This window comes from Glossina fuscipes, unplaced genomic scaffold (genome assembly GCF_014805625.2).
Source record: "Glossina fuscipes isolate IAEA_lab_2018 unplaced genomic scaffold, Yale_Gfus_2 0, whole genome shotgun sequence".
Classification (NCBI taxonomy): Eukaryota; Metazoa; Arthropoda; class Insecta; order Diptera; family Glossinidae; genus Glossina; species Glossina fuscipes.
The window spans coordinates 16138815-16165253 of NW_023998414.1; the positions used below are offsets into that span (position 1 = coordinate 16138815).

Sequence of the window (26439 nt, forward strand, 5' to 3'; positions counted from 1 at the left end):
TAGTTGCGCAGACAATGAATGAAGTCGCCGTAAAAGCAAACTCACGCAAAAACCCTCATACATATAGATACAGACACTCGGTGCACAAAAACAAAAAAAACAAAAAAGATTCAACAAAACAGCCCACAAAACAACTGAACACCAGTCGCCAGTAAAACAGCAGACTACAACTACAAAAAACCATACAAAAAAACTCAGTAAGAAGCAAAGTTCAACGTCAAATAATCTTTCTCTTTCTTTCATTCCTGTCTCGCTTTTCTGATTTAAAGTTCTTTGTGAAAAGAAATCTGTTTAACTTAAAGAGAAACTTTTTTTACAAAGAGTCCCAACTGCCTAAACAATAACTCATTCTAGCTAGCCAAAGTCTTTAATTCCAATTCGATAATCCGATATTAAATGCCATATCGCTGACAACTGAGACCATATTTGCTGTGCATTTACATTCATGCATTCAGAAGTAAGGAGATGTAGGTGGTGTACATAACATATGCTACGTAGCTCAAAAAATTATTGAGCCTAATAATAATAGAGATGCTTCTAGTTAATATTTATACAAGTGCGAATTGCATGAAGCATGAGCTATTAAGAGCTCAGTATTATTTAGACTGCTTAAGAAACTCTTGACAAGAGGAAATCTATCATTGTTAGTACGTTTAGGACCATAGGACCCTTAGGATCGCTTGGATCGCACTACAAATGCACGAACGCAATTTGAACTGAACAAATATTTATTTTAAATTGCCCTTTCTCTAATCATTTCTCTTGACATCTAATGTCAATGTATTTTTTATGTTTTTCTCATTGTATTCTCTTTACAATTTAATAACAAAAAAAAAGCTTTCTCTTCTTCTTCTAAACTTCGCAAGTCAACGACAGATGGTTCATCGCGTTGTGTACAAAAAAGCTGTTTTCTTTTTATTTAATTTTTTTGGTAACATTTAATACACATGTAATATATATAAAAGATTAATGTTTTGTAATTTCGTTTTACACATCATATATTTTCCTGTCTTTTCTGAGATAATCAGCGGCGTTGAAAAATGAATAAAATAATTAGAAAAGCTGATCAAAACTAGAAAATATAAATATAAATAAAAACAAGTAAAAAATTGCTTTAGCCCACCAAAAGGTTTTGTTTGTTTTGTTTTGCCGACGGCTTTTGCTAATTTTTCTTAGATAATTTGGTCCGTTGAATCTTAAGTTCGGCATTTAAGATTGGCGTTAACATTTAAGTTGTTAGTTGGGCACTCAACCATTTATAAGCGACTCTGTGCTTTGTCTTTGAACAGGGAATTTAGCGAGTACTTTGTTTAAAAATTATGACGGTTTAATTCTAAGCGAACTTGTAAAATACAAGAAATTTTAAATGTTCGATTTTGACACATTCAATTAGATAAAAATCTTCACACTTTCAAGCATCTATGACTAAGAAAATTCCAAAACACTATACATCTATACATCTAGAGAGAAGAATTAACACCAAGTATTCAGAAATATGCAAAAATCGAAAGCCAGGTCACTAAAAACTAAATAAAACTACTCAGAATGCGTTTAAGGGAAGATAAATCCTCTTTTCCATACAATTATATAAAAGACTGCAAATTTATTCAAATCACCACTTGCACGAATATATGTAAGAATTATTATCTTTTAGGTCCACCATCATTTGAAAAAGCAAGAGCAAGCTACTAAAAGAAGCTGAAAAGACAACGGGGACCTTTTGTATGACTCACTACTACATATCAAACAGAATGTCAACAGAAAGGATTAAAAACTAACATTTTCCGATTTCTAATTACGGACATTCACCGGAAGGACTTATTATAGACCTGTCTTTTATTAATCCAACCGATTCGGAATTATTTTCTGAATGCTTATGCTTCTGTTTTTTGTTTAACCTACTAGAGTGTAGTGGTTTTTCACATATTTTGGACAAAATTCGATATATTAACATGTTTGGCTGTGATTCGCTATTGAGAAATGGTCTGAGTCGGGCAATTTGTAAGACTTCTTCATAAAATACGCCTTACTTTAAAACAACAACAACGTTATATGAAAGGAAAGGACGAAGAAATAGAATTCCGCTATGTTAAACACATGCGAAAACTTGAAACGCTCCTATATAAGTTTTGCTATGAAAGGTAAGCCGTCATATAAGAAAACCGTCTGGTCTTTAATATTTCGCAGTCGAAATCGGTTCATGATAACATTTCGAGATGAAGGTCAACTGTTCCAAATTTATAGATTTCTATGACAACATATCTCTCATAGGAAGAAGGGCTAGTGTAGTAACATCACCCCGTAATAGCATTTTGAAATAATAATTTTGGATCATGTGCGTCTATATTTTTTGGTTCTTATCTATTCTCAAAAAAATACCTCTTACTTCACAAAATGATCACAGTAAGCTCAAGAGCCCAAGAGAGAATACTTGCTTAACACAGCAATTCTTATTGCAAATCATTCCCTTCAAACCGTGCCCCCTAAACCGTGCACAACAAGCATCATTCCAATGATCTCTACTTATCACTCGATAAAGCGATTGTTAAAGACACAGCTAATTAGCCCAATGAAAACGAAAGCTCTATCGTTAAGTTAGTAAAAGGTATGTTTACCAAATACCAGAAGAAACCCGTATGCTGAAGGGTTAAATTTAGATAAAATGCGGCTGTGGCCACGAAGCTACCAAAATTACCTACTAAAACTTTTGAGTACGAGATAATAATCTCAAACTTAACGCTGTTAAAAGAGAAAAATGTTGAAACTTTTGAACTAAAGTCCATCATAGAGGTTTGACTTCCACACTCACTCGATGAAATGCACCTGAGGTTCATTCGGCTAAAGAAAAGGATCTTGATTAAGCATATCCTAAAAATATCTACCTAAATAGAAGTTGGAATTCATTATGCAAATGAATCAGTCCAAAAAGTAGAGGATTTCGTTTGGAAAGTTATGCTTTCTGTTTCTCGACAAATCTATCGCAATATAAAACTAAAACTTTAGCAACTCTGTACGCGAAAAGAGAAATTGCATGTTTAGCGAGTATACGGAATTTTGCAACGTTGTATATAAAATAATATAGTTATTTACACCGCCTGTCAAGTAATTATATGTGTATTTATTCCGTCCAAAAATTTTTGTGTTTACAATATATACGCAAACTCTCCCCTTATTAGATGCTTTCCCCTTCGTTCGTTTTTCTCTGTGGTTCCATCACATGAAATTATCAGGTTCAGCTTATAATCCAGTGGAAAATAATTATATATGCAGTTATTATCATCTGAGTTTCTGTCGCTGATAAGTGAATATATTAATTTTCAATTTGTGTTCTATAGAAAATATCTCGCCGTGGGTAAACAAGGCGTTTTCAACATATTTTAAGAAATAATTGTGTTCATAGTTTTGCTGCTAGTTCAAAACGCCAACAGGAAGTGAACTTTCATATGAGAAGCGCGAGAAAATTGAAAGAATGAGACTTTCTGGTAAGAAAATTGGCGAGATAACAGTTGCCGTAATGTGGTCTCAAATTACCTAAAATACCCTGATAAATATAGTCGCATTAAGCGCAGTGGTCTCATCCCAACCGTAGATCAGTGGAGGAAGAAGAAACGTATACGCCATTTAGCAACCAATGAAATAAAGGCAAAATTAGTCGCAAATCTAATGAGACAGCGTGTGCAGCAACTTCTTAAAGATGATATTCGTCTTGGGTATGAACATAAAATTGCCAAACCATGCTTTACCCAGTGCCATAAAAATGCGCCTTTTGCATTTATCGACAAATAAAAATTTCGAGAGTAAGACTTCGCAACTGTTATATGTAGTGATAAGAAGGAGTTTACTTTGGACGGGTCTGATGGTTATCATGAATGTGCGATATCCTCGGCCAACGTGGTACAGGCCGAGGAACATGGTGATGGATCCTTTAGCTTATGGGCCGCATGTTGAGCAGAAAGGGAATCAAAACAATGCTTTGTACTCACTTGTTAGAGGACAGTCTTGTAAAGTATGCCGAAGAGTCTATTATTATGACAAGACATCTCAACAACACAACGCTCTCATCCATGCTGCGCGTCTTACAATACCGTTATTTGACTAGCCAGCCGTGAGTGCCGACCTCATTTTAATTGAGGACCCGTGGAGAATACTTTCTGCCGTGATATTTGTAAACTCTAAATAGTATTCTACGCTTAAGGAACTTAAACCTGAAATATTAACGAAATGAGAGTAGATTGATTTGGCTACTTTGAGGAATTTGTCTGAGCCCTTTACCACGCAGACTACAACAAGTTTTTATCCATAAGCGCAAGACAATACGACGTTAGTCACATAAGTTATCGTTTAACATTAGAAATTAATATTAACTTTCATTTTTCCACATATTAGGTCATATTGAAAATTCTACGCGATTTTTTTTCGGGGGATTGTGTTGATGTCCATATATACCGGGCAACGAATATTTGCTCAACAGGTGATATTTCAGCTTACATTCTTTGTGAAGATAGTCTTCTAATTTTTTGCTCGTGTAAAAAGTTGTGTTGACTTGAAAATGAGTGAAATATCTGAAGTAATACGTGACGTGGTGTGTTTACTATAAAAAAGTTAAAAACATGCCGAAAAATTTGTGTGAAGTCTGCGGTGAGAATGCTGTGAGTAGACGAAGGACCCAGGAGCGGTTTGCTAAATTCCGTTCCGGAAATTTCGATGTCAAAAATGCATCTCGTAGCTACTGCAAAAGTCGATGAAAGTTTACAACTGGTGCAGCCAGACTGGCATGAAAGCCGTCAGGAAATAGCGGAGGCACTAAACATTAACCGTATGAGAGTTTGGAACCATTTGAAAAGAGCTCGTGTCCGCGGAAAAACCGCTTACACTTTGCAATGTGACCTAACATAATTATTTGCTATGAAGTGCATACGGAGTATGATTTTTCTCTGGTATAAAAGATAAATTAACAATATGTAATTTTATCTTTGAAGCTTCCTTCTAAACATTACAAACGCTTTGGTAAAATGAATATATCCCTAATCCTTAGGTGATGGGTATAAAAACGCTATAAAGAATTATCTAACTTCTCTCGGATATAAGTAAAAGTAAGGAGGTCAGTGATAAGAACGTACAGTGAGTCAGAGAGACAGAAAGAAAGAAAGAAAGAAAGAAAGAGAGAGAGAGAGAGAGAGATAGAGATAGAGATAGAGATAGAAAGTGAAAAAAAGGAAAATAATTGGAATTTTTGTCGAACGCCTTGGCTATCTTAATGATGAACACATCACGGATGAACATCATTTTAAAAGAATCGATACAAAAATGGATTGGATGTAATGACAATGAAACAACTCTCAATCAAATGAATTTACTTGCATTTTTATTTTTTACATTTCATTTTATTCTTACACAATCTTTTAATCCTTTCAAATGACTTCTTATTTGTGAGACAGACAATTATAGGAGAGATAACTTGTAGTAGTTTTTTCGCTTTTGTTTTGATATATTTTTTTTAAATTGCATTAAACATTTAAGAATAGAGAATATTAATGTTAGTTGGTATGTAATCAATCCATTTTAATGAACTATTTCGAAAAAATTCAATTGAAGAGAAAACAAAAAAGATTAATATTTTAAAAGAAATAGAAAAAGCCGAAAAATTAGTTTTATACTCTCATACAAAGAAGCGAAAGAGATAAATATATTTGGTTCATATTTTCTGCTACAATAAATATACATTCTTAAGACTGCTGAACATTGATTATAATTGTGTTTACTATAAGAAAAAACCTGTAGTGTGGTCTTGAACAATATACCAAAAGTCTTTGATGGTATAATTCGATTTAAATAAAATAAAGATGTCGAGTTGTTTTGGATAAGTCCCCAATTGTCGGTCACAAATTTTTGAGGTTATGTCGTTGAATTTTCTATCGTTTGTTTTGATATCCTGGCTTATTAAGGTATATGATATTCTGGCAGAGATCGAAGGGGGCTGCTTGAGTATTGCACCTTGTAGTGAGTCTACAGCTTCTCGCTTAAGTCGTAGCAAATCGAAGATTTTAAATAGACTTTGCGCGGACAATAATATTATACTTATACTACAAATGTCCTCAATATAGCAGTTATTGCGTCGTTTCCATTCCCCAGGAAAACAGCTTTAAATGCCTAGAGACATCTATGCCTATGATTATGCATGTTAGTCGAAAAGTGGATGGGTTGATACTTGACCATTGTTATATGTGCTAGCCATTCTCTTTGTCTCACTGAGAACAAAAACTTAATGGACTGCTTTAGAGACAAGCTTCCTAATGATCTTTGCTAGAATTCGACAGAAGTTTATTTAATAATTTAATAATGATTTCATACTTTGCTTTAGAGAGATATTAAAATTTGAACATATCATTCGTTATCTCTATCTGGGACAGGCCTCTATCTACCTCTACGTTACTGATAAGGTTACGCTACTTGGTATTGTTTATATTTTCTATTATTTCTCAGAAGCAAGCTTCGAGAACCTCATAAAGTATGTAGGCTCGCACGGGATGAATCTAAATATTTTCGTCCACTAACCTGTCCATCTGTCCGTCTGCGCAACTGTTTAGCGTCTGTGGTAAACATTCTCCCGTTCGCAAAAAGGAGGTTATTGCTTACAAACTTGCAAAAGAGTTTGAAAATTACCCAAACGTTTCAAGTACACGCCTACGTAATAAAAACTGTGAGAACCTTTGCTTTCCGTTATACAACACATATACCATATAAATTTTCACTTTTATACTAAAAATGGAGAAAATCAATGATGCCCATCCATTGAATGGAATACGAAAATTTAGTCTTCTTTCTTTAGCACGGTGATGGGTGTAAAAGATTTGGCCCCGACCGAATTTAATTTTCTTACTTGTTATTATTCTTTTATTACTATCCAACTTTCAGAATATTATATGTAAAAATAAGTCTTGATCGGTCTGTAGAATAATGAAAATATTTTGTTTCAGGATCTAGACTGAGTTGTTATTTCCGTGCGGAGAAGACAACTGATTCTATGTAAGCAACAATTTTTCTTTTTTCTTGAGAAGGAAAATAATGACTCTTTAGCTTGAACCTATTCAACGTATCCAAAAGCTACGCTATGTATATGTCACTGGAATAGCTTGGACACTGTCGTGTAAGGCTGAAAGGTTATATTTTCACATGGAACATGTCATACTTTGAACAATGTTTACGGAAAATGTAAGCCCACCTCAACAAAAGTCGATTGCGACTTCTTTATGCACATGTTTGCGTCAAACTTGGCACTGAGTGGTTAGTTTCAGGTGCTAGGGTTTTACGATTTCTCTCCTAAAGAGAGGAAAATTGCTAACTTGTGCTTCATTTGCTGGATAGAATATTGATTTACTCAGGATTGCTTAGGGTTACGCAGGCAGACATTAAAGCTGGGTGTGATTAGCTAGATCAAGTTGACAGGTATGCAAGCGCTTCTATCCTCAGGGATGCGAATAAGTTTCTTGTTTAATTTGGTCCTCAACGAACGTCTATTATTAATATCAGGTATTAATTATTTCTTACATGCATTGTCCGTCCGCTAGATTTGTTAGTTTATCATGTTTCTATTTATCCGTTACACCTTCTTAAATACTACACACCTATGTATTTATTTCTTCTTTTACTTTTAATAATTAAGCACACGTTGCAATCATTCCTTGTCGCTATTCATGTTCAACGTTCGATTACCATTTCTTTCTAAATTTTTTCAAAATTGCTCTTCATTTTTTAATTAATTTAATTGATTCATCCGCTATTTGATTATCCAATAACATTTTTATAGTCACCGTCGAAAGATGAAGTTATATTCACTTTCGCAAAACCTTTCCAAGTTTACCTGTCGATGCGTCCGTTAGATGCAATTTTTTGAACGGAATTCAGTTGAATTGAACTAAAAAGAGGTCAAGTCGATCAAAGCGTAGAGAAACTGAGGACATTTCTCCTTTTAAAAGCCAAAAAAATTGCGTTTTTTTGCGTTTCACTCGTAATCTGCAACGGATATACATATCCTATGGGGCCTATTATAGTCAGGTGTTGTGCATTCCTGGGTAATATTCTAAAATATGAAAATCTCATTTTCGTTGTCTTTTTTTACACCCTACACCACTTTTGCGGTACAAGGGCGTATCAAGTTTGTGTGGATGTATACAACACCTAGAAAGAATTGGGATGGACCCACCTTTTATTGTACCGACCGATTCAGCATCACGTTTCGAATCTCACCTTAGCTTATCTGCCCGTCTGTCCATCTTGTTTTCTTATATACAACGTACAGGCTCCAGTTATTATTACAATTTGTTTATTTATTATTATTTATTGAACCATTTTTCAATTCAACTACATAAATATCGGCTGAATTAGGCTATTTGCAAACAACTATATAAGCGACAATAAGTCAACATTATCACACCAGAAGGCTTAGCCAAAACTAATTATATCTATATCTATATTATGAATTCATATTCAAATAAAATGTTATTTACCAATACTTGAGGACAACCCTGGCTCTTTGCACCGAGTTTTGTGACTCCACCACGTCAACGCTTATTAGTAGTACTAGCTGGATCCATTTTTAGCGATTATTATCATCAAAGTATGACATTTGGCGATGAGCGTCCCTTTAGAAGGGTTGCCTTTAAGCCTAGCATTGAATCAGATATATCAATTAAATTGTGAGCCTCATTTTAATTCTTGCTAAGCAACCTAAATGGGGTGAATTGCTCCGGCATTGACAAAGCTTTATAAACTGATGAAATCTAGAGCGTCGAACTGGAGCATTTATGTAGATTTCAGTCAACAGGGTATTCGAAGCAATAGCTTCTTTGACCAATTTTAGGCAAAGATGAGATGCCAAGTATAAACCGGGGTTTCTCCAGGTAGGGTAACGTTATAAACAATAATTTATTTTCATATGGTGGTAAGGTCACAAAGGGGTCCATTGGCAAGATGCTTTATTCCTGCAAAAAGCAGGAATTGTTTTTGTGTCAACTCAATCACCTTCACAACGTAGCGACAGAACGGAGACCACACCCCCCTGTAACTAACGCCATACACAATCTTCTCGCAATGTATGGTTTTTTAAATTCGCGAGCTCAGCGCTTAATGAAACCCAATAAAGATCTGGCTTTACTGATAGTGGATAAAATATGTACGCTAAAGTTTGCTTTAAAGCATCGTGTAAGACGATCATATGGGTCTATTAGTTTCATCCCGCGCCATATAAGTTCTATCACGACTAGCCCTTCAACGCCTTTTGGAAAAATGTTGAATTTTTAGTATTTTATAATGAAAATTGGTCAACAGTGGTAGTTAAGCACAGAAATTAGTTGTAGGGGATTTTAATCAAACCGGTCCTTCTTTTGACTCTAACATATATACATATGGAGAGAAAGTCTAATTTATATTTTTTTTAAGACGGAAACTTAAATTTGCTCGATTTGGATTACGTCATATGATGCTTTGAGCATCCTCCAATGTGCGGGTAGGCATGAAGCATATGTCATTGCATGGAAATAATGCGTAATTTGTGGTGTATTATTACCAAAATGAGTGTAGGGTATTTAAGGGTCGGCCTTGCCCGACAATAATGTTTTCACTCCTTTTTTACGTTTATTCAATAATTTTCACATACATCATGCATTTTAAAAAAGTTATCATTGTCAGGAGGCTCACCTTACAAAGCCACGTATGCCTGCGGGTGTATGATGGACTTTGTTCATAAAGTCGTTGCAATTAAAATTATATCAAGAGAGAGTTAATTATACAAAAAGGAATTGACGGATGGCCTTCCCTTTGGCCTATTAATTAATAAACTCTCTTGAGAATTAATACATGCAAAAATTAAAAAAGGGATTTGACGGAAAGGCTTTTTCCCCTTTTGCCTTACTTTTACTTTTGAACATATGTCACGGATGCCTGCGGGTAATGGTGGTAATTGATCAACGGCGCCGTGGAAGCCTTATGGCGGAAGCGAGCATTGATCAATTTGTCAGTCCTGACTGCTTGGGTGCGGCCCTTCGGGGAGTACTCGTGGTGGTTGTGGTTGGTAAGTTCCTAGCCAAAGTAGAACAATTTGAGTGCAGCTAGGCCTCACCACTGACCAGAGTGGGGTTTATTGTTCCATACACAATAAACCGTTCTGGACTCTGGTGTTGTTTAGGCCGCTACTCTGTGGGGATTGTCTAACTCGCCAGGGGGCGTAGTACGCTTAAAGTGGCTTGGGCCACCGTGGGGTTAAGCCTTTCAGGCAGTAACCCACGTTAAACCGTTGCTACAAATTCTGTCTCATATGGTTTTCACTTATTCGTTATCATTTATTCACATTATCGCTTTTAATTATTAAGTGTCACTTCTTTGTTTGTTCTCTATTCCGACCATATTGGCGAACTGTGGACAGGCAGACATTCATTATTTTTGAAATAATGTTCAACAGCGAAAAGGCGTGCTCCACTTTCACTCATTCTAAGCTGTTTGTTTTTTTTTTTCTTTAGGAGATGCGAAACCTTTACCACACAAGTGGTGGCAAATCGAAATGTTGCGTACACTTTGGGACACCCTATATACATATATATATGTTTAGTTTGTATTCGTTTCACTTTTGTGTCAGTTGAAAAGTGATCGATTGCTGGTGTCATAAGGTGAGGGTATAAGAGAAGGTCGATCATAACCGACATTTTCTGATGCTTTACTAGTGTGAATTTCTTTTCTTGTTATCGTTCAAATCTCAACGTAAGTAAATTTAAAACTTGTGTATACAAATTATTATTACATCTCTTTACATATATATGTTATTGGTGGGTTTCGTTTGAAATTTCAATTATAATAATTTCATTAAATTAAATTGGTTTTTTTTTTTTTTTTTTTTGGATTTTTCACATTAAAATTTTTCTATTATTATAAATAATTTTAAATATATTTTTTTCTGTTTTTTAAGTTTTTTTTCTTCTTATAAATACTTTAATCTATTCTTAAGTACACAAACATTTTTTGATGAGCTCTTTCTCTTGGTTATTGATGTTTTTTTCCTATTGTAGTTCATAAAATAAAAACTTTAGGCATTTTTTCCCCTCCCATCAGACATTTGTAGTAGAAAATTGTTATTATTATGAACTTTTGTTGAAAGTCAATTAAAGGTTAATTAAGTACCATTTAAAAAGTCGGTTATCTTACGTTTTTAGCGATGAACAGAACTGCGATTTACCAAAAAACTTTGGGTAATGAATGTTGGACCGAGAAATGATGCTATTTGTTATTATTGTTAGTGTTAAGTTAAGTTAAGGTTGGTTGTTGCAAGTAGCTTTTTTTAGTAGTTTTGCTTTGGACATGTAATTGCCTTTAGAATATGTGTTGGATTTTTTTTAAATAATAATTTTTTTTTTTTTTTTTTTTTTACTATAATTTACGTAATCTCTGTCTCTCTCTCTCTCTATCAATCTATCTATCTATCTATCTATCTATCTCTCTCTATCGTTGAATGGTGGCAAACTATTGATGATAACATTTTGTTTTCCTTTTTGTTTTTGTTGTTGTTTTTAAATCATTTATTAGCTTGTAATGTCATAAAGTTTTGTTTTAGTTTTTTTTGCCTTTTTTGTTATAAATTTTGTTTTGAGTGTATACAATAGATGTGTATATATATATTTTAGGTATGTTTCTTATCAGCTTTCTTGTGTATAAATAATTATAAATATTTTCTTTTATAATTTTAAATTTTAATATAATTATTTTTGTATTTTGGGTTATATTTTGTGTTTTGTTTTTTATTTTTCATTTATTTTTTTTTTTTTTTTACTTTTTGGAATTTTTGTTAACATAGAAAATTTTTTATGCATCTTCAACACACTCAACATTTAAAAAATTCTGAATTTATTTATTAATCATAATTATTTAATCTTATATAAATTTTAACATGTATAATTTAACATTAATTTTATGTTCTTTTTAATTCTTGTTCTTTGTTTTAGGAAAAAAATTCAGTTGGCAAACACACTACATTTGTTAATTTGTTCTCTTAAGATTTTATTTACGTTTATTATTTCATTTTGTTCAATACCCAAGACACACACACACACACACACGCAGCGGGTACATTTGGTTAGATTGGATTCTAGGGGTATGTCATGACGCAAGTTGAACTTATTTGAGAGGGGCCAGTGCCGGATATAGATAGGATCATATCGTTTGTTTAGATTTCCGCAAGAGTCTGCTAATACCCGTTATGCTCGAAGAGTAGAGATCCGTAAAATTATTAGTGAATGCTTTCGCTTAGAAACAAACATAATCTTATAGGGCTGCAGATGAACAGAAAAAGAAACGATTTGCTGCTGCTGCTAGCTGTCTCTTGAAAGTGCCCGACACTTCTCCGACATGTGTGCCGAATGTGTAAATCAGACAATGTGCCAATCAGCTTTAAGCAGCTTTTAATTTTGGCTTCGAAAAAGATCTCGAGCAATAATTCTTCGCGTCAATACAACGCTGAGCAACTTGGTTTGGTAGTGAGCGGCTTCTCCAACCATGGGTAAATCAGTGCTACGTACATGTTCGTTTGTTTGTAATCAAATTGCCAGGATTATCTCGTAAGAAAAATAAAGAGCTGAGAGACGAGCTCTAATGAAAGCCGTAAGAAAGTTTAATGAACTTATGATAATAAAATGCAGGACGACGAGCGAAGATGAATTAAAAGATAAAGAAATAAGATTCGGTGAAATGCCGTTCCAAGGGGAAACGTATTTGCATTCCAATCGTGAACTTCTAAAGAATGCTAAAAAAATTCAAGAAATTCTCCCCATAGCTAGGTCATGCTTAGTAGATGGTAGATGTGGATATAAAATATTTAGCCCGGACTAAATAAGTAGAAATGTATTCGTTTTTTTTTTTCTTATTACATTATTTTATACAACTTTCGGTTTTTTCTTTTTCTGGGCTTTACTCTTCTGTGTCCTTATATGCCTTACACCATTAGTGTGGTACAAGGGTGTATCAAGTTTGTGCTGATGTATGCAACATATTACTCTCTCATTATACTGAGCGATTTAGAGTCATAGTCTGTCCATCTGCCCGTCTCTCCATCTTGTACTCTTGTCGCAATTTTTGACATATTCTGATGAAATTTAGTGCACTAACGTATTCCAGCCCAAGCACTATTGCAAATGGTTCGGATCGTATCGGACTATTTTTTTTGATTGCATCTTATATTCGTGATTGTATGAATGACTTTTTGAATAAAGTGGTGTAAGGTATTTAATGGCGGGCTCTGGCCAACTGTAGTGTTCTCATTTGTTTAGTTTTTTTTTTGCTTTGATTTTTCTTTAAGAACTTTTCTCACATTTATAAAAAAGTTTTAATTTTTATATTTAAGTTAAAAATGTAATTTATCTCGTAAATTTGTCTTAGTTTTTTGTTAGTCTTTTTAATATTTCAAGTATAAGCGCTTTAAAGGTTTTTTCTCTTTTTTTATTTGTTTTAACATTTTTGTATATATATATAAATCTTTTTAAATATTTCTTTAATATAACTAAACTACTGTACAAATCTTTGAGTTGTTATTGTTGTTGGTAGTTGTATATCCAAGGAGTGGATAAAACAGTTAAAAATATATTAGTTTCGATTTTTCTGTTTTCTTTTTACTGTTTTTTTTTTGTTTTTTTTTTTTTTCCAATTTTTGCACTTCCCTTCGTACATTTGTTGAGTCATTTAGTAGTAGAAAGAACAGTGGGGGTCGGAGTTGAATTTCTTTTTTGTTCATTATTTCGTTTACCGTAACCCACTACCACCTCCGCCTCCACTGCTACTGCCCGCATCACTACTGTTGCCAGCTGAAGCACCATCGCCCGCCCAACGCCTACGTCTAGCATCTTTTGCTGCTTGCATTTGGGCAGCTATACGACTTGTGCTTGGAGTAGCTTCAAAACTAGCATACATTTCGACCTCATCGTCAGCCATAGAATCATATGCTTTTGAGGAACTACCCCGTGTCGTCATTATTATCCTAGTGCCTCTATCAAAATCGAAACTAACATTCTTACTATCTCATCCACCCCGATGGACTTGCACTGTCGCCTCAGTTGAATCTTGACTGCGTAATTGTTGACGGTATTCGTCTAACTCCTGCATTCGATAAGTGCCCAAATTCACTTGCATCATTAAAGTTTCCATAATACGCTCGTTCTTCAGCGCTTTCGAAGGCAAAACTATTGATAGCAGTTCGCTTGGTGATATGCGGCATAAATTTAAATCGCGCGTTAACCGTTCCATAATGCATTCGAATTCGAATTGTGTGTCTTTGCTTGGGTGATTTTTCATTTTGGCTACTTTATATTTAGCCCAGGCCAACATTGCTTCAAATTTTCGTATTTCCGGGCATTGCAATTCGCGACACATTATCATTTGTACCATGGATTCGGAAAGATTTAAAAATTCGGTGCACTTGAAGAGGCCGTGGGCTTTATTCTCAACAAACGATAAGATCATGTTAACTAATTCAGAAGCCGACGTGTAACGCCAGTAGTAGTTCTCCAATGAAATTAGCATAGGGCAACAAACCTCAATGCGCATAAATTGCTTGCAATGATGGAAACAAGCTTGTAACAACTCGGGTAAATCGTAATGTTCAGCGGCGCAAAGAAGGCCTAAGATATTTGAGATTTAAGAAATCGTTTAAAATTATCACTTTCTTTCTGTTTTTATATATACGCAATAAATACCTGGTATGGAGACGCAGGTCAAAGGACATGTACCCGTATGCAAGTAATCGAGCAAAACACGAAATGTCTCCGGATCAAATTCGATTATAGTGAATTCGGTCTGAGCCAATTTGGCGCGATCCACTTTTTGAGCATCGGCACATACCGACAAACGCGGTACAGCCAATTGATTGGCGGTAGCTTTATCCTTATCTTTCTCTTTGCTGTCTCTGTCTAAAGGTTTTTGTTTTTTTTTTGCCACATTTTTTATTTTCAAAATTATATATGTGTGATATAAATTAAAGTTTAAAATTAAAGAAAAAAAAGCCATGAATGGATAAGTATAAGTATAAATAAATATGATCAGATTGCCCACATAAGATAACGATTTAGATAAGTGGTAGTAATGCAGTGAAGTAGAAGTGGATTTCACAAAATGATTAACATAAAAAAAAATAAAAAAATTTTACGATAAATTTTATAGCAAGTTATAATTAGCGTTGTGTCAGAATTGATAATAAATTCAAATATTTTTTTGGATTCGTTTTCGAAAATGTACATATAAAATAATTCAAGAGTATTAAAATTATATTCCTCAAATTTTAAACGTAAGATAATATAAATGTTTGAATAAAAAAAAATTGAGAAAAATTCATTTATCGAGGTCGATTTCGAAAAAAAAAAAAAAACAAGTGAATAAATATAGGTGCGAGCAGCAATGGTAATAAGATGATATTAAATTTTAAAATATAAATAAATTATTATATTTGCGTCAAAAGATTCAAACATTATAATAGAAATAAATTGCAGTTTTTTTTTGTTGGGGTGATGCGGAGAAGTATTGAGGTGAAAATAATTTTACATTTTCGCCAATTGCACGGTTATAAGTTGGCGAAAATTTCGGTTTATTTTTTTAGTAAACAAAGAAAATTCATTTAATTATTTAAGCAAAAATTTTTAGTAAAAGTAAATCGAAAAAAAAAAAATGTATAAATTTGATTATGAAAATTGGATTTGAAAAAATTTGGTTTTGTTATAAAATTTTTCAAAAACATTTTTACAGAATAAAAAAAAATCGTCAAGTCTCATAAGAGTTTCGTCAATGAAGAATGTTATGAGTGAATTGTAAAGTTTTTTCATTTCAAATTTTCATTTAACGGGGCGTTTGAAAAGTTTTAAAAGTAAATGTAAAAAAACATTTTTAAATTAGATTTTTTTTTTGTTAGATAAACGGAAATAATTAAAATAAGTAAAAAAAAATGTTGTTTTTTTATCATTATAAAAATTTTTTTTTAAAATAAAATAACATGAATTTCAAAATAAGATTAGCGGAAAAAAAGTTTTTAAAAATGTAAAAAAAAAAAATGTGTTTTTTTTTTTAAATTGTTATAATTATTATTATTTTTTGTAATTTAAGTAACATGAATTTCAAAGTAAGGTTAACAGTAATAATTAAATTAAAAACGCATAAACAAAAAAGTATTTTTTTTTTAAAAGCATACGGGTTCAAAAAAATCGTTGTTTTTATTAATTATGGAAAATTATAAAAAAAATATTCGATTAATGTGAGCAAATAGTGAGTGGTTTGTAATAAATTTGTTGACATATTAAAAAAAAAAAAACAAATAAAGATTTACGAGTAAATGCATTTCGAATGAATTGGGAAATTTTTCGTTTCGATTATGCAGTGAATTTGAAATAAAAGAAATGCAGAGAATAGCATCGATTGTGTTTGTGCGGATTTGTTTAAAGGAACAGAAAAAAACACAAAACAAATGTTAAAATGTTAAGTTAAGGGCAAAAAAGAAGAAGAAGAAGTTTTAATATAAGTTTTCATTACAATAACATTTCGTTTTTTTAGCGATTTCCAAATACCCGGAAAGACAACGAGTTATATGTAGGATCACGCAGAGACAGCATAAACACATGATATTTTGTTGTGTTTTTATTGTTTTTTTTTTTTTTTTTTTTTTTTTTTGTTACACACACACATATATATATATATATATAAAGGATGGAAAATAACCATAGAAAAAAAAACAAGAAAAATTCGGAAAAAACACACACATCGATATATTTGTCTTGCAATAAATTCAAACTCTTACTCGAACAATCTGTCGACGAGATCCATTTCTTCTTATCTTCGGGATTCAGTTGATTGGCATTCTTGCTGCGTATCGATCTACCCCAGCCGGCAGTGATGGTGCCTAAGCGTGAAAATGCTCGCTTAACCATAGGCGAGGAAGGAACACTTTTCGGTCGCATTGTGTCCGAATCCGGTACCGTTAAATAATTATTACTCTTTGGCTTTTGATTTTGCGGTGAAACCAATGAAGGCGCCGGTCGCGCAAATATTTCTGCAACTGGTATTTGCGGTGAACCGAATCCAGTTTGTATACCGTATAACATTTCCTATTTACAAAAACATATATATATATATGCATATGTACTCTGCGCATAATATGCGAATGCGAATGCATGAATTGATTTTACCTGGAAAACTCGGCTTCTGACGCCGAGTATGGCTCGTACACCAATAAAGCGGGCTTTCTGTTTCGATTGCCCCACTAGAAACACAACATCAAATAGATGAGAATTTTGTAGGCACGATGGTTCTTCATTGAGAAATACTCTAGTAAAATCTTTAGCTAATTGATCGTAATCCTCAAATTGATCGCGCACTGAATCCAACAGTGGCGAAGAAGGCCTCATGTGTCCTAAAGTTTAAACAAAGTTCAAGTTTTCTTAGTAACATAAGTGAAAATGGGGAAAGAAAAAGAAAACAAAGGATAATGAAGAAAAACGGAAATGAATGAAGCATGCCATCCAGCCAGTATGTTAAAGGGAGTAACATTCAAATGTAAAGGAAACATATATTGCAAAACGTTAATCGTCGTGAGATCGGAGGGCAAAGTTTGTGTCATCGCTTGATGAAAATCCGTATACCTTTTCCTTATATTATTTCAGTTAATTTTATCTAACTATGTACGTGTATCGTTCTGATTGACAAACTTTTGATATATTTAAGAGGGTTCTGCAGAGAACGAAATGAATGGTAGACGGATGAGCCGAATTATATAATGCATGGATTAGATCTTGTCAGCCAAGTTCTCGCAATTTTAACCGAAGTGTTTAAAAACGTGCGTCGTCTGGCGTTGCTTCGACAGAAGACAACCACATTTCTATCGATGCTTACTGGACGCATCATCTCAATTGTGCGTCTTAAACGCATTTACGCATTTTCGACGGTGGAGAGTAGATTATTATCGTATCGCTAGACTGGAGCCACTCGAGATGCATGATTGCCTTCCGAACTCACCAGTAGTAAAGCATTACTTTAAGTGGCGTCAATATGGCCTCTAATCCCATTTGTGCATCTTTATTCACCTTGTAGGTGACCGGATTTCCATTGCCCGTTATCAATCAGCAGTAATTCACAGTCGTGCGGTTCCAAAATATCAAGCTTCTTTCTGTACCCAAGTTTATCTGAATGATGTCGAAGTGTTTCTTGGTGAGTGTTTACTTCATCAGGAGCATTATATTTCAACAGCGATTAGCTGACGAGAGCGCAAAGTCTTTTTGGCGCTAACAAGTATATCATCATTTGCGTATTGTTCAGTTTGATAAAGTAACTTCTAAATAAACCGGCTTTTTCCCAAGCCTGAAATATATCGTTGCGGTCGAAGTGACAATGTTAATTAAGAAAGTTTTTGCTTTGGAATTGTGGCTCATTTTCGTACCGCAATTACTTTTGGCTGAATTAAAACAAATATCGTAACGATTTTTTTCTTTCGCACTCTACACCACCACTTATGGTGCAAGGGTATATTATAATAACTTTGTGCGGTTGTATGCAATGCCCCAATGCAGCCAATTTATGGTGGGATCGATTATGTGACCACTAAGTTATATATTGGAAACAGTGCCGCGAATTATTTGATGTTGATTCAATTTATTAATTATTGAATTGAGAGTTATTTGCTTCCACCGATTATATGACAATTTCGACTAATCGATATCACAGTGTAGACGGTAGTAGATAGCATATACGGATAGATTTCTTTAGTAATCTTAGTTAGGCTGTGTCCGAATCTTCCACTCGCACTCTCTTTGTTGCACAAGTAAGCAAGAAAATTTAAATTGCGATACTTTATAGCCTATGGGATAGGGCTGGTACTGCAGGATTGCAATTAAACATCTATAAAAATATTTATTAGTGGTAGTGGTATAGCGAGCGATAAGGAAAATCCCATATTTTTTCTTTTGACACAGAGCTGCGAGCACGCGCTTTGACTGACTGGGCCCGTTCCCAATAGCAACGTGTGTGCAAGAACTTTCACGGTTTTCTGCCAAATTGCAAGTGAGTGTGTGAGAGAGTGTGTGTTTATCATGGATAATGTTGTTGATTCGCTTATGGAAGATTCTTTACATCTTTCATCAATCGTGGGTAAACGACGAAACTGACCGAAGTAATCAAGGCGAAAATGCATCCACAGCAAAATCCTTGCGTCATTCAATTCTTACTTACAACGATCGATCGAAGCGATATAGTTTGAATTGTTTCAAAAGATAAGCAGCAGCGCAAATCACGCAAATTTTAATTCAAAGCCTAGACACGTCATTCCTCTTGCAATAACCAGAAGGGAACGTTAGAAGTATTTCATATATATTGTGATGAGCGAGAAATTCAAAATTGGTTATGTCAGTGTCTTTTCTTTCGAGTAAGTTCAAGCAGGTTGTACAACGTTGCTGAGCAAGTGAAAATGGATATGATTCGCCCGGTCGGTCTAAGATTTTGTGCTGTCTCGAGGCCTTCTTGATTTTTTGATCGCTGCTTGTATGTATGACGCGGATATATCACTTGAAATGTATGTGCAGTTCCAAACTACGCCGAAATATTCTGAGCCATTTCTCTTATAAATCGCTTAAGTTTGAGAGACCGATCGAATACATTAAAAGACGTGGCATTATGTCTAAGATGAATATTTGTTTGCAGAACAATGCAAATTTCAAGATAATTTGTCATTTTTTAATAGGACTACTAGAAGCGCATAGCAAGCATTTCTTGTGAAATTTTCAAGATTTTTACTTTTACGTTCCTTTTGCATTCAGCTCATTAATCATATGTTTATCGAAGATCTACTCAGAGAAGAAATAAAAAAAGGACAAAAATAAAAAGAATGAAATCATATGAATAAAATTTGATTAAAGCATTTAGGAATACACATATCTATCTACTTATAAAAAAATAAAGGCATTTTTCCTTGCTTCAAGCTATGAGTATATAAGGGAATGACAAACAAAAAAGAACATGAAATAGTGTTTGCGGCCATAACCAATAGTAATAATGGTACGTGAAAGCGCTAAGTCAGGTAAAGCCGATCATTATATGCTCCACACTACATCGCTTAATACATTTACCTTTTCATTAGAAAGGGGGAAAGAAAAATATAGGCTTTTATGATACAAACTTACTTAGTAGTACAGCTGGTTCAGATGTCATGTAACTGCTTTTGACAAATTTTTGTTCAACAAATTGTGCTGCTACATGAAGTATATTTTCCTTCTGTGGGAGAGGGGTATCGAAAATGTATATCTAACAAAACACTATTTTGGACCAGTTGTCATTATATAATAACTTAAAAAAAATGAAAAAATTGGTGCCATCACATCCAAATTTCTTATATTCATGACAAGTGTGCCAACCTATTACTAGTTTCTGTCCATATTCATTGAGAAATCTTAAAGACTGCAGATTTTTCTCATGTAACGAATTTTTCGAAGTTGGCCGTTTGTAAAACTCCTTTGATTTAATCCTTTTTCGGCAGCGTTTGTCGTTAAGCGAATGTAGATTCGGATCAGAAATCTCTCGCAAATTGCGATCTGTACGTTGAACGTTAAAATGCTTGGACAGAAATCAGACCCACAGACGGACTAGCGGATCAGGGATTAAATCGATTCAGAAAATGATTTGATTTTTGGTTTGATCGATATAAATAAAAGTTGGATCTATGTCAAGTCCTTGTCGACGTTGCATACATCCACGCAAGTTTAATACGCCATTAATACAAGCGGAGTAGGATGTTGTAATAAATAACTGCAATCAAACAAGATATAATCAATGACACACATACATACATACATACATAGAGGGCATGTGCATGGAGATTGGCTAGGGATTCATTACTATTAAAATAAATGTAACGTTTTTTTTTTCATTTTTGTTGTTTCGGTTATTTTTGAAAGTCTCTCCCTTTTTTACATACTATGTTGCACATAAAGGCGGCCGCAGCACCCCTCAACATCCGTGGTCGGTGATGAAGGTGTGAGTGGTGGCGGTGTTGCCATTGTGACTAAAACTCTTGCATGCAACATTTTTCTATATTCATCCTCACCGATGGGTCGCCAAGAGCCACGACGATATGGTTTTGGTATTTGTCCTGTCTCAGCATGATTTGATAAATTCATAACCAAATCTTCTAACATTTGTGAACGTGTACGTTCTTGCATACGGGCAAATTTCGGTGCCGAATATGAAGCCCGCTCGCCATTCACTATCTTAGTTAGCAGCCATTCTCTGTATACGTTTACAATGAGGCAATTAAAGGAGAAACTAGTACAAACAAGACAAGGATCATTATTAATTACAATGTAACCCACCTGAACATTGGTCCCTTTTCAAAGACCGATTGCTCCCAAAGATAAGGTTTGTAGGCGCCCACTTCGTCCCTTGTAACCACCGATACTTCATAACGGGTGGGTTTATGTTTTATTCTGGCTGACACTCTCACCAATATGAATGTATGTAGAAAATGACTTTTTATACAGGCCGGACTGAATCTGGTGTTATCAGCTTCTAAGAATACCACGCATACAATATCGTTACCTATATGCCGTTTCCTTTGCAACTTCTGTGGATCATGCTTCTCATAAGGGAGTAGCGTTGAAACATGAAACATTATCTCAATGCTACGCCAATTGGTATAAACCGAGTACAATCCTATAGTGATGGGCGATAAATTCTTTTATACAATTGTGTTTGTGTTTATATTTAAGATATATTTTACCTGTTAAATCATGTACTGTATCAAGGCCACCTTTGTATTTATCGAAACCCTTTAATCTAACACGATCACCCAACAGTGTTAGAAACTCATCAAATAATAGTGAATTTTCATTATTGTCTAATATTTGCTCTTCCGTATATTGGTCCTCCTTTACATATATGACCCCAACTTTTAGTTCAGATTTTATAAAAACCTATTTTTAAATATACATTTTTTAATGAAAAATTCATAAAATTCATTATGAAAAGAAAACGTTATCAACAATTGTTATAAGTTAGTAAAAATGACAGAAATCGATTGAAAATTTCCCGAGCAATGCCATTTATAGGCCAATAAATAAAAATTCCGTTTACCTTACTCTGATGTGTAATTCTTTTCGTCCTTTCTTCATTCCGCTTCCCCTGCCGCTGTTCATAGGGCCTGAGTGCATGCCCGTCTTTTTGATCTACAGCTCCTATGTCCGTATGCAGCTCTTTTCTTCGTTTATTCTGTCTATTATTCGCTTTTTTCGGTTTATACGCCCGTTATCTTGTCGACGTTTTGCTCGGCCTGTGTTTCAGTCAATGGATTCTTCGGCCCACGTCCCTCTACCTCCTCGCTTCCCTTCCCAACCACGTTTCCGTTTTTTTTCTCGGACCCTCGGGTCTGTTTGTCAGTTTACTTTTACAATCTTCGAGTTATTTTTCCTTAGGTGTTGTCCACTATTTGTCTTCACCTTCCCCCACTTTTTCGTCTTACGACCTGATTGTTCATTTACCATTTTCCGGTTTGCTCATCCTTTGCCATGCCCATTCTTTGTCAGGCCTGCCCGTTGCCCCGTTCACTCGTCCACCCGTCTTTCCGTATTTTCGCTACTCCATTGTCCAGCCCATCTATCCAAGCAAATATCCGTTTTTTTTTTATCTACCCACTAGCTTATCTGCCTTTTACACCGCCCCCCATTTTACCTGTTCATCTTTTCGTCCTCCTGTGTTCTATCATTCGGTTAATTTATTGTTGAGAGTTTTAAAGTAACAACCTATAAGACTACAAGTGAAATTTTGAACGTATGTTTATGTCTTCGGGAAGAAATGTTTTCTTCGTTTTTTGTGCCATGTCGTTCGTGGAAATGACACAGGAGAGTTTTACAACTCATTTTACTCCTTTTTGACTAATACTTACTTGATCTAATTTTAGTAACTCTTCCGGCGTGTCTGGCAATTGGCCTAAAGTTAGAGGAGGATTTAGGTTAACTTCTTTACCTAGGGATCTAACTACTTCCTCCCGATTATATCTATTAGAAAATTATTTTCAATTATTTTTATTTGAATCTTGATTTTCGTATGCCTTTGTGATTACCTATCAGCGAATACACAAGAGGCAGGTATAAGACCGTGTACAGTATATGAACCAGCTCTAACTAATATACGAAACTGATCTCGTCCATTTAGGGTCTCTTGTTTAATTGATAAAATCACCGGACCGAGGTCTTCGTCGCTGGTGAAATAATTCCAATGTTCGGTGCCGTAAAAATACTTCTCGTACGTTTCTTGTTCGACAGAGATAAGTTCAAAGCAGCCATTTTGTTCCCATTGTTCTTCAATTGTAGTCTTCTTTCGAGGACTGAAGGAAAGCAATCAAACAAACATAAATTGATTATTTGAGGTGTGATACGAATTTAATTTCAAAATCCAAATCAAGAGAAAAGGAATTCTTTACCTAGGCGTAGCTTCGGAGTCTTCGTCATCCTCATACAAATCGTTACATTCTCGGTCCACGTGAGCCTCACTAGAACTTGTCCCACGCATATCCTCATGTTCCGAGTCACTTTCATCCCAAATAGTGTGTGCGGGTGGTAAAGCGATTTTTTGACGAGAACATTCCACCCAATAGCCCGGAGTAGGCATTAAGTTATGGGGATATTCCTCGCAAAATTCATCTGAAGTTAAGCGGATATTTCTTATAAATGTAAAGCATATTTTTAGGCATTTTAATAGCTTTTATTTTCATCTCGTTTTTTTAATGGAATAAATTTTAATATTTGATGATATAAGCAGATTTAGTATATTTGCCTGCCTGTGTTGGAAAGTTTATATTAATAATATTAAGTTTGTGCGGATGTTTGCTACATAAAAGAGGACTTGCGATAGAGCCAACTTTTATTATACTCATCGATTCAGAATCAATTTCCGAATTTTGGGTGACGCTTATCTATTTGTCCCCCTGTCCTTCTTGTGGGTTTCATATTATTTGATACACCGACGACGTATCTTAAGCCCAGGGACGAACACTATTGGAAAATGGTTCGGATCAGATCACATTATCGACCACTTCTCATATAATGCCCTAATTTAAAAAATCGAAATGTGTATAACTATAGGATGGCGTATGGTATCTAATGGTGGTCCGTCACACATTATATTGTTTCCGCTTATTCTTTCTTAAGCTTTGAAAAAGTGTACTAAATTTAATTAAAAAAAGAAAAGGAATAATAGAAAACCGTCCTTTAGTTCTACTTCAATAAGTTTTCAAAATAATTTTTTTTTCTCAATTATTTAATTAATTTTTAAAAATTGTTATAGCATCTGCTAACTAATTCTTTCTACACAATTACATATAAAAATTGAACATATGCGTAAAAAAAAAAAAAGAACGGAAAGTAAACACAAACAAAAAGAAAAGGAACTCAACGCTTTATCGTCAACAGTTCATATTGAAAAGCATAAAATGGTTGTAGGAGACAAAGTTTTATTTTGTACACTTTGCACAACTTTGAGACTTTACTTAAACAATTCCGTTTCGAATGAATGTCGCTGTGAGAACACGCACACAAACACGCCTGCAAATATTTTGCGTCTATCCTATACTCAAATTTGTTTATTTTATGAGGCTTTTAAACATATGTTGTATGTTATGTCTATAGATACACGTAAATGTATTCAGAGAATATTAAGATTACACCATTAAGTTTTAAATGTCTCCACATTTGCAAGCAGGCATCGGTAATACAGTTGTGCTACAACAAGGATACATTGTTGTATAAGTAAATTAAGAAAATCTTTAGTAAAGATAAGCTGTAATAGGAGACGGAAGTATTCTCATAAATATTTATAAACACATTAAGTAGTTTTTCCAGCTAAAAACAATGCTTCGATGTTTAAAATTTATACCTAACCTTATTTATTTTCTTCACTTTATTTGGTAACAATGTTTAAAAAACGAAATCATATTCGCCTGCGACCGCATCTCTTATATCTATCACAGTTGTTCTAAAAAAGACTTTCGCATTCTGAAACGTTGGGTAAGGGTGGCTGATCTTTTCTACTTTTATACGATAAAAGTGGAAATTCATATATTATATATCTGAAACGGATACTTTGATTCTTACGTCCAAGAATACGTTTACCGCAGTAATTAACAAATAGATGGATAGACGGACTAACAGACATGTGTAGAACGACTTACACTTAATCCTAATCAATAATATGTGGACTTACTAGTGTCTCTGCGAAGCTTTTCTCTAGATGCTGTAAGCGGTTTGGTAAACAAATGAAATTTTCACTCTCTCTGACATTGCGTAAGCGTACGCGATTTTTTCACATATTTGTACAGGTGCTGCAGGATTATACAAATACAAATACTACAAATAATGCAAAATTTTGCCATTACATCTGTTGCGGTTTATAAGTAACGAGTAACAAACCACATTTCTCTTGTTTTTGAAAACAAAGGTGGATTCAGGTTATGCTGTCTTGTGGGCGTATCCTTTGACCGATTTGACCTCGAAGCAGATTGGTTCTTCGTTGCGGCCAGGAGGACGTTTGCCACAGACATTATATAGACAGACAGACAGACAGACAGACAGGTGGACATGTTCAAAAATTTAATGCTAATCAGGAATATATACAGCTAATGAAATACCTAAAGCTTCGTTCTGAGTGTCGCAAATATTTTGATAAATTTATTATATCGTCTTCCGGAGATGGGTGTAAAAAGAGAAATATAAATCAGCTTTAGGTAGGTCGTGTAAAAAGCTTCTGTCGTGAACATGAAAATGGCACAATGGTGAAGTAAAATTTCAGCCTTTTTGGACGCGCACTTATGGTTTGAGAATCGTTTCGTTTGAGTAAGTCGATGTGTGTATGTTTATAGGTATGAAACAGATTTAATAACGGGATGTAGTTAATTATTTCGTTTTGGGAAGGCAAAATACCGATACTCTCGCCATCGTTTACCACGGTCAAGGCTTGACTTGCCGAAATTAAAGCACGGCCGTAAAGGTTTGGATGAGGAATTCGCGAAAATTTGTAACCACTGACGAAAACCTCGATAAACTTTGCTAAATAATGCTGTACAATCGTTTAATCTGGTCTGGAGGGATAGCGAGGGCTGTGTGCGTGTCTGAGCATAAGAAGAATGATGCACTTGGTTTACTGCATTTGCTCGCACTGAAACGTCAACGATTAGAGTGACGCAATTGCATGAACTGAGATTCGATATGTTGCCACATCTAAAATATATTGTACATCGAACCTCCAGCAATATCGGTTTGAAATCTGCAGCGTATTTCGCTAACTCTTGACAAATCGTTTAAAACAAATGAATAAAAATGTATGTACAGGTTAGAAAACCATTAGACTGATTGTATCATTCTCGAAGGAAGTTAAAATAGAATTTTGTAAGCAATT

At 34.4% G+C, this 26439-nt stretch overlaps 1 protein-coding gene across 2 annotated transcripts in view; it reads right to left on the reverse strand.

The window, feature by feature from the left end:
* Positions 1 to 13665: 13665 nt before the first annotated feature.
* Positions 13666 to 26439, reverse strand: part of LOC119644740 — a 77374-nt gene continuing 64600 nt past the window's right edge. Inside the window, exons 9-18 of one of the 2 annotated variants that reach the window (XM_038044459.1) lie at positions 23471 to 23690; positions 23111 to 23374; positions 22934 to 23045; positions 21773 to 21965; positions 21366 to 21705; positions 21101 to 21282; positions 17199 to 17422; positions 16811 to 17117; positions 14727 to 14939; positions 13666 to 14651 (exon numbers count right to left, since the gene is read on the reverse strand). In XM_038044459.1, coding sequence (XP_037900387.1) covers positions 14053 to 14651; positions 14727 to 14939; positions 16811 to 17117; positions 17199 to 17422; positions 21101 to 21282; positions 21366 to 21705; positions 21773 to 21965; positions 22934 to 23045; positions 23111 to 23374; positions 23471 to 23690 — 2654 coding nt within the window. In that variant the 3' untranslated portion in view covers positions 13666 to 14052. Of the gene's footprint in view, positions 14652 to 14726; positions 14940 to 15263; positions 15300 to 16810; positions 17118 to 17198; positions 17423 to 21100; positions 21283 to 21365; positions 21706 to 21772; positions 21966 to 22933; positions 23046 to 23110; positions 23375 to 23470; positions 23691 to 26439 lie in introns of those variants that run through there. The other variant, XM_038044460.1, reaches the window with a different exon arrangement.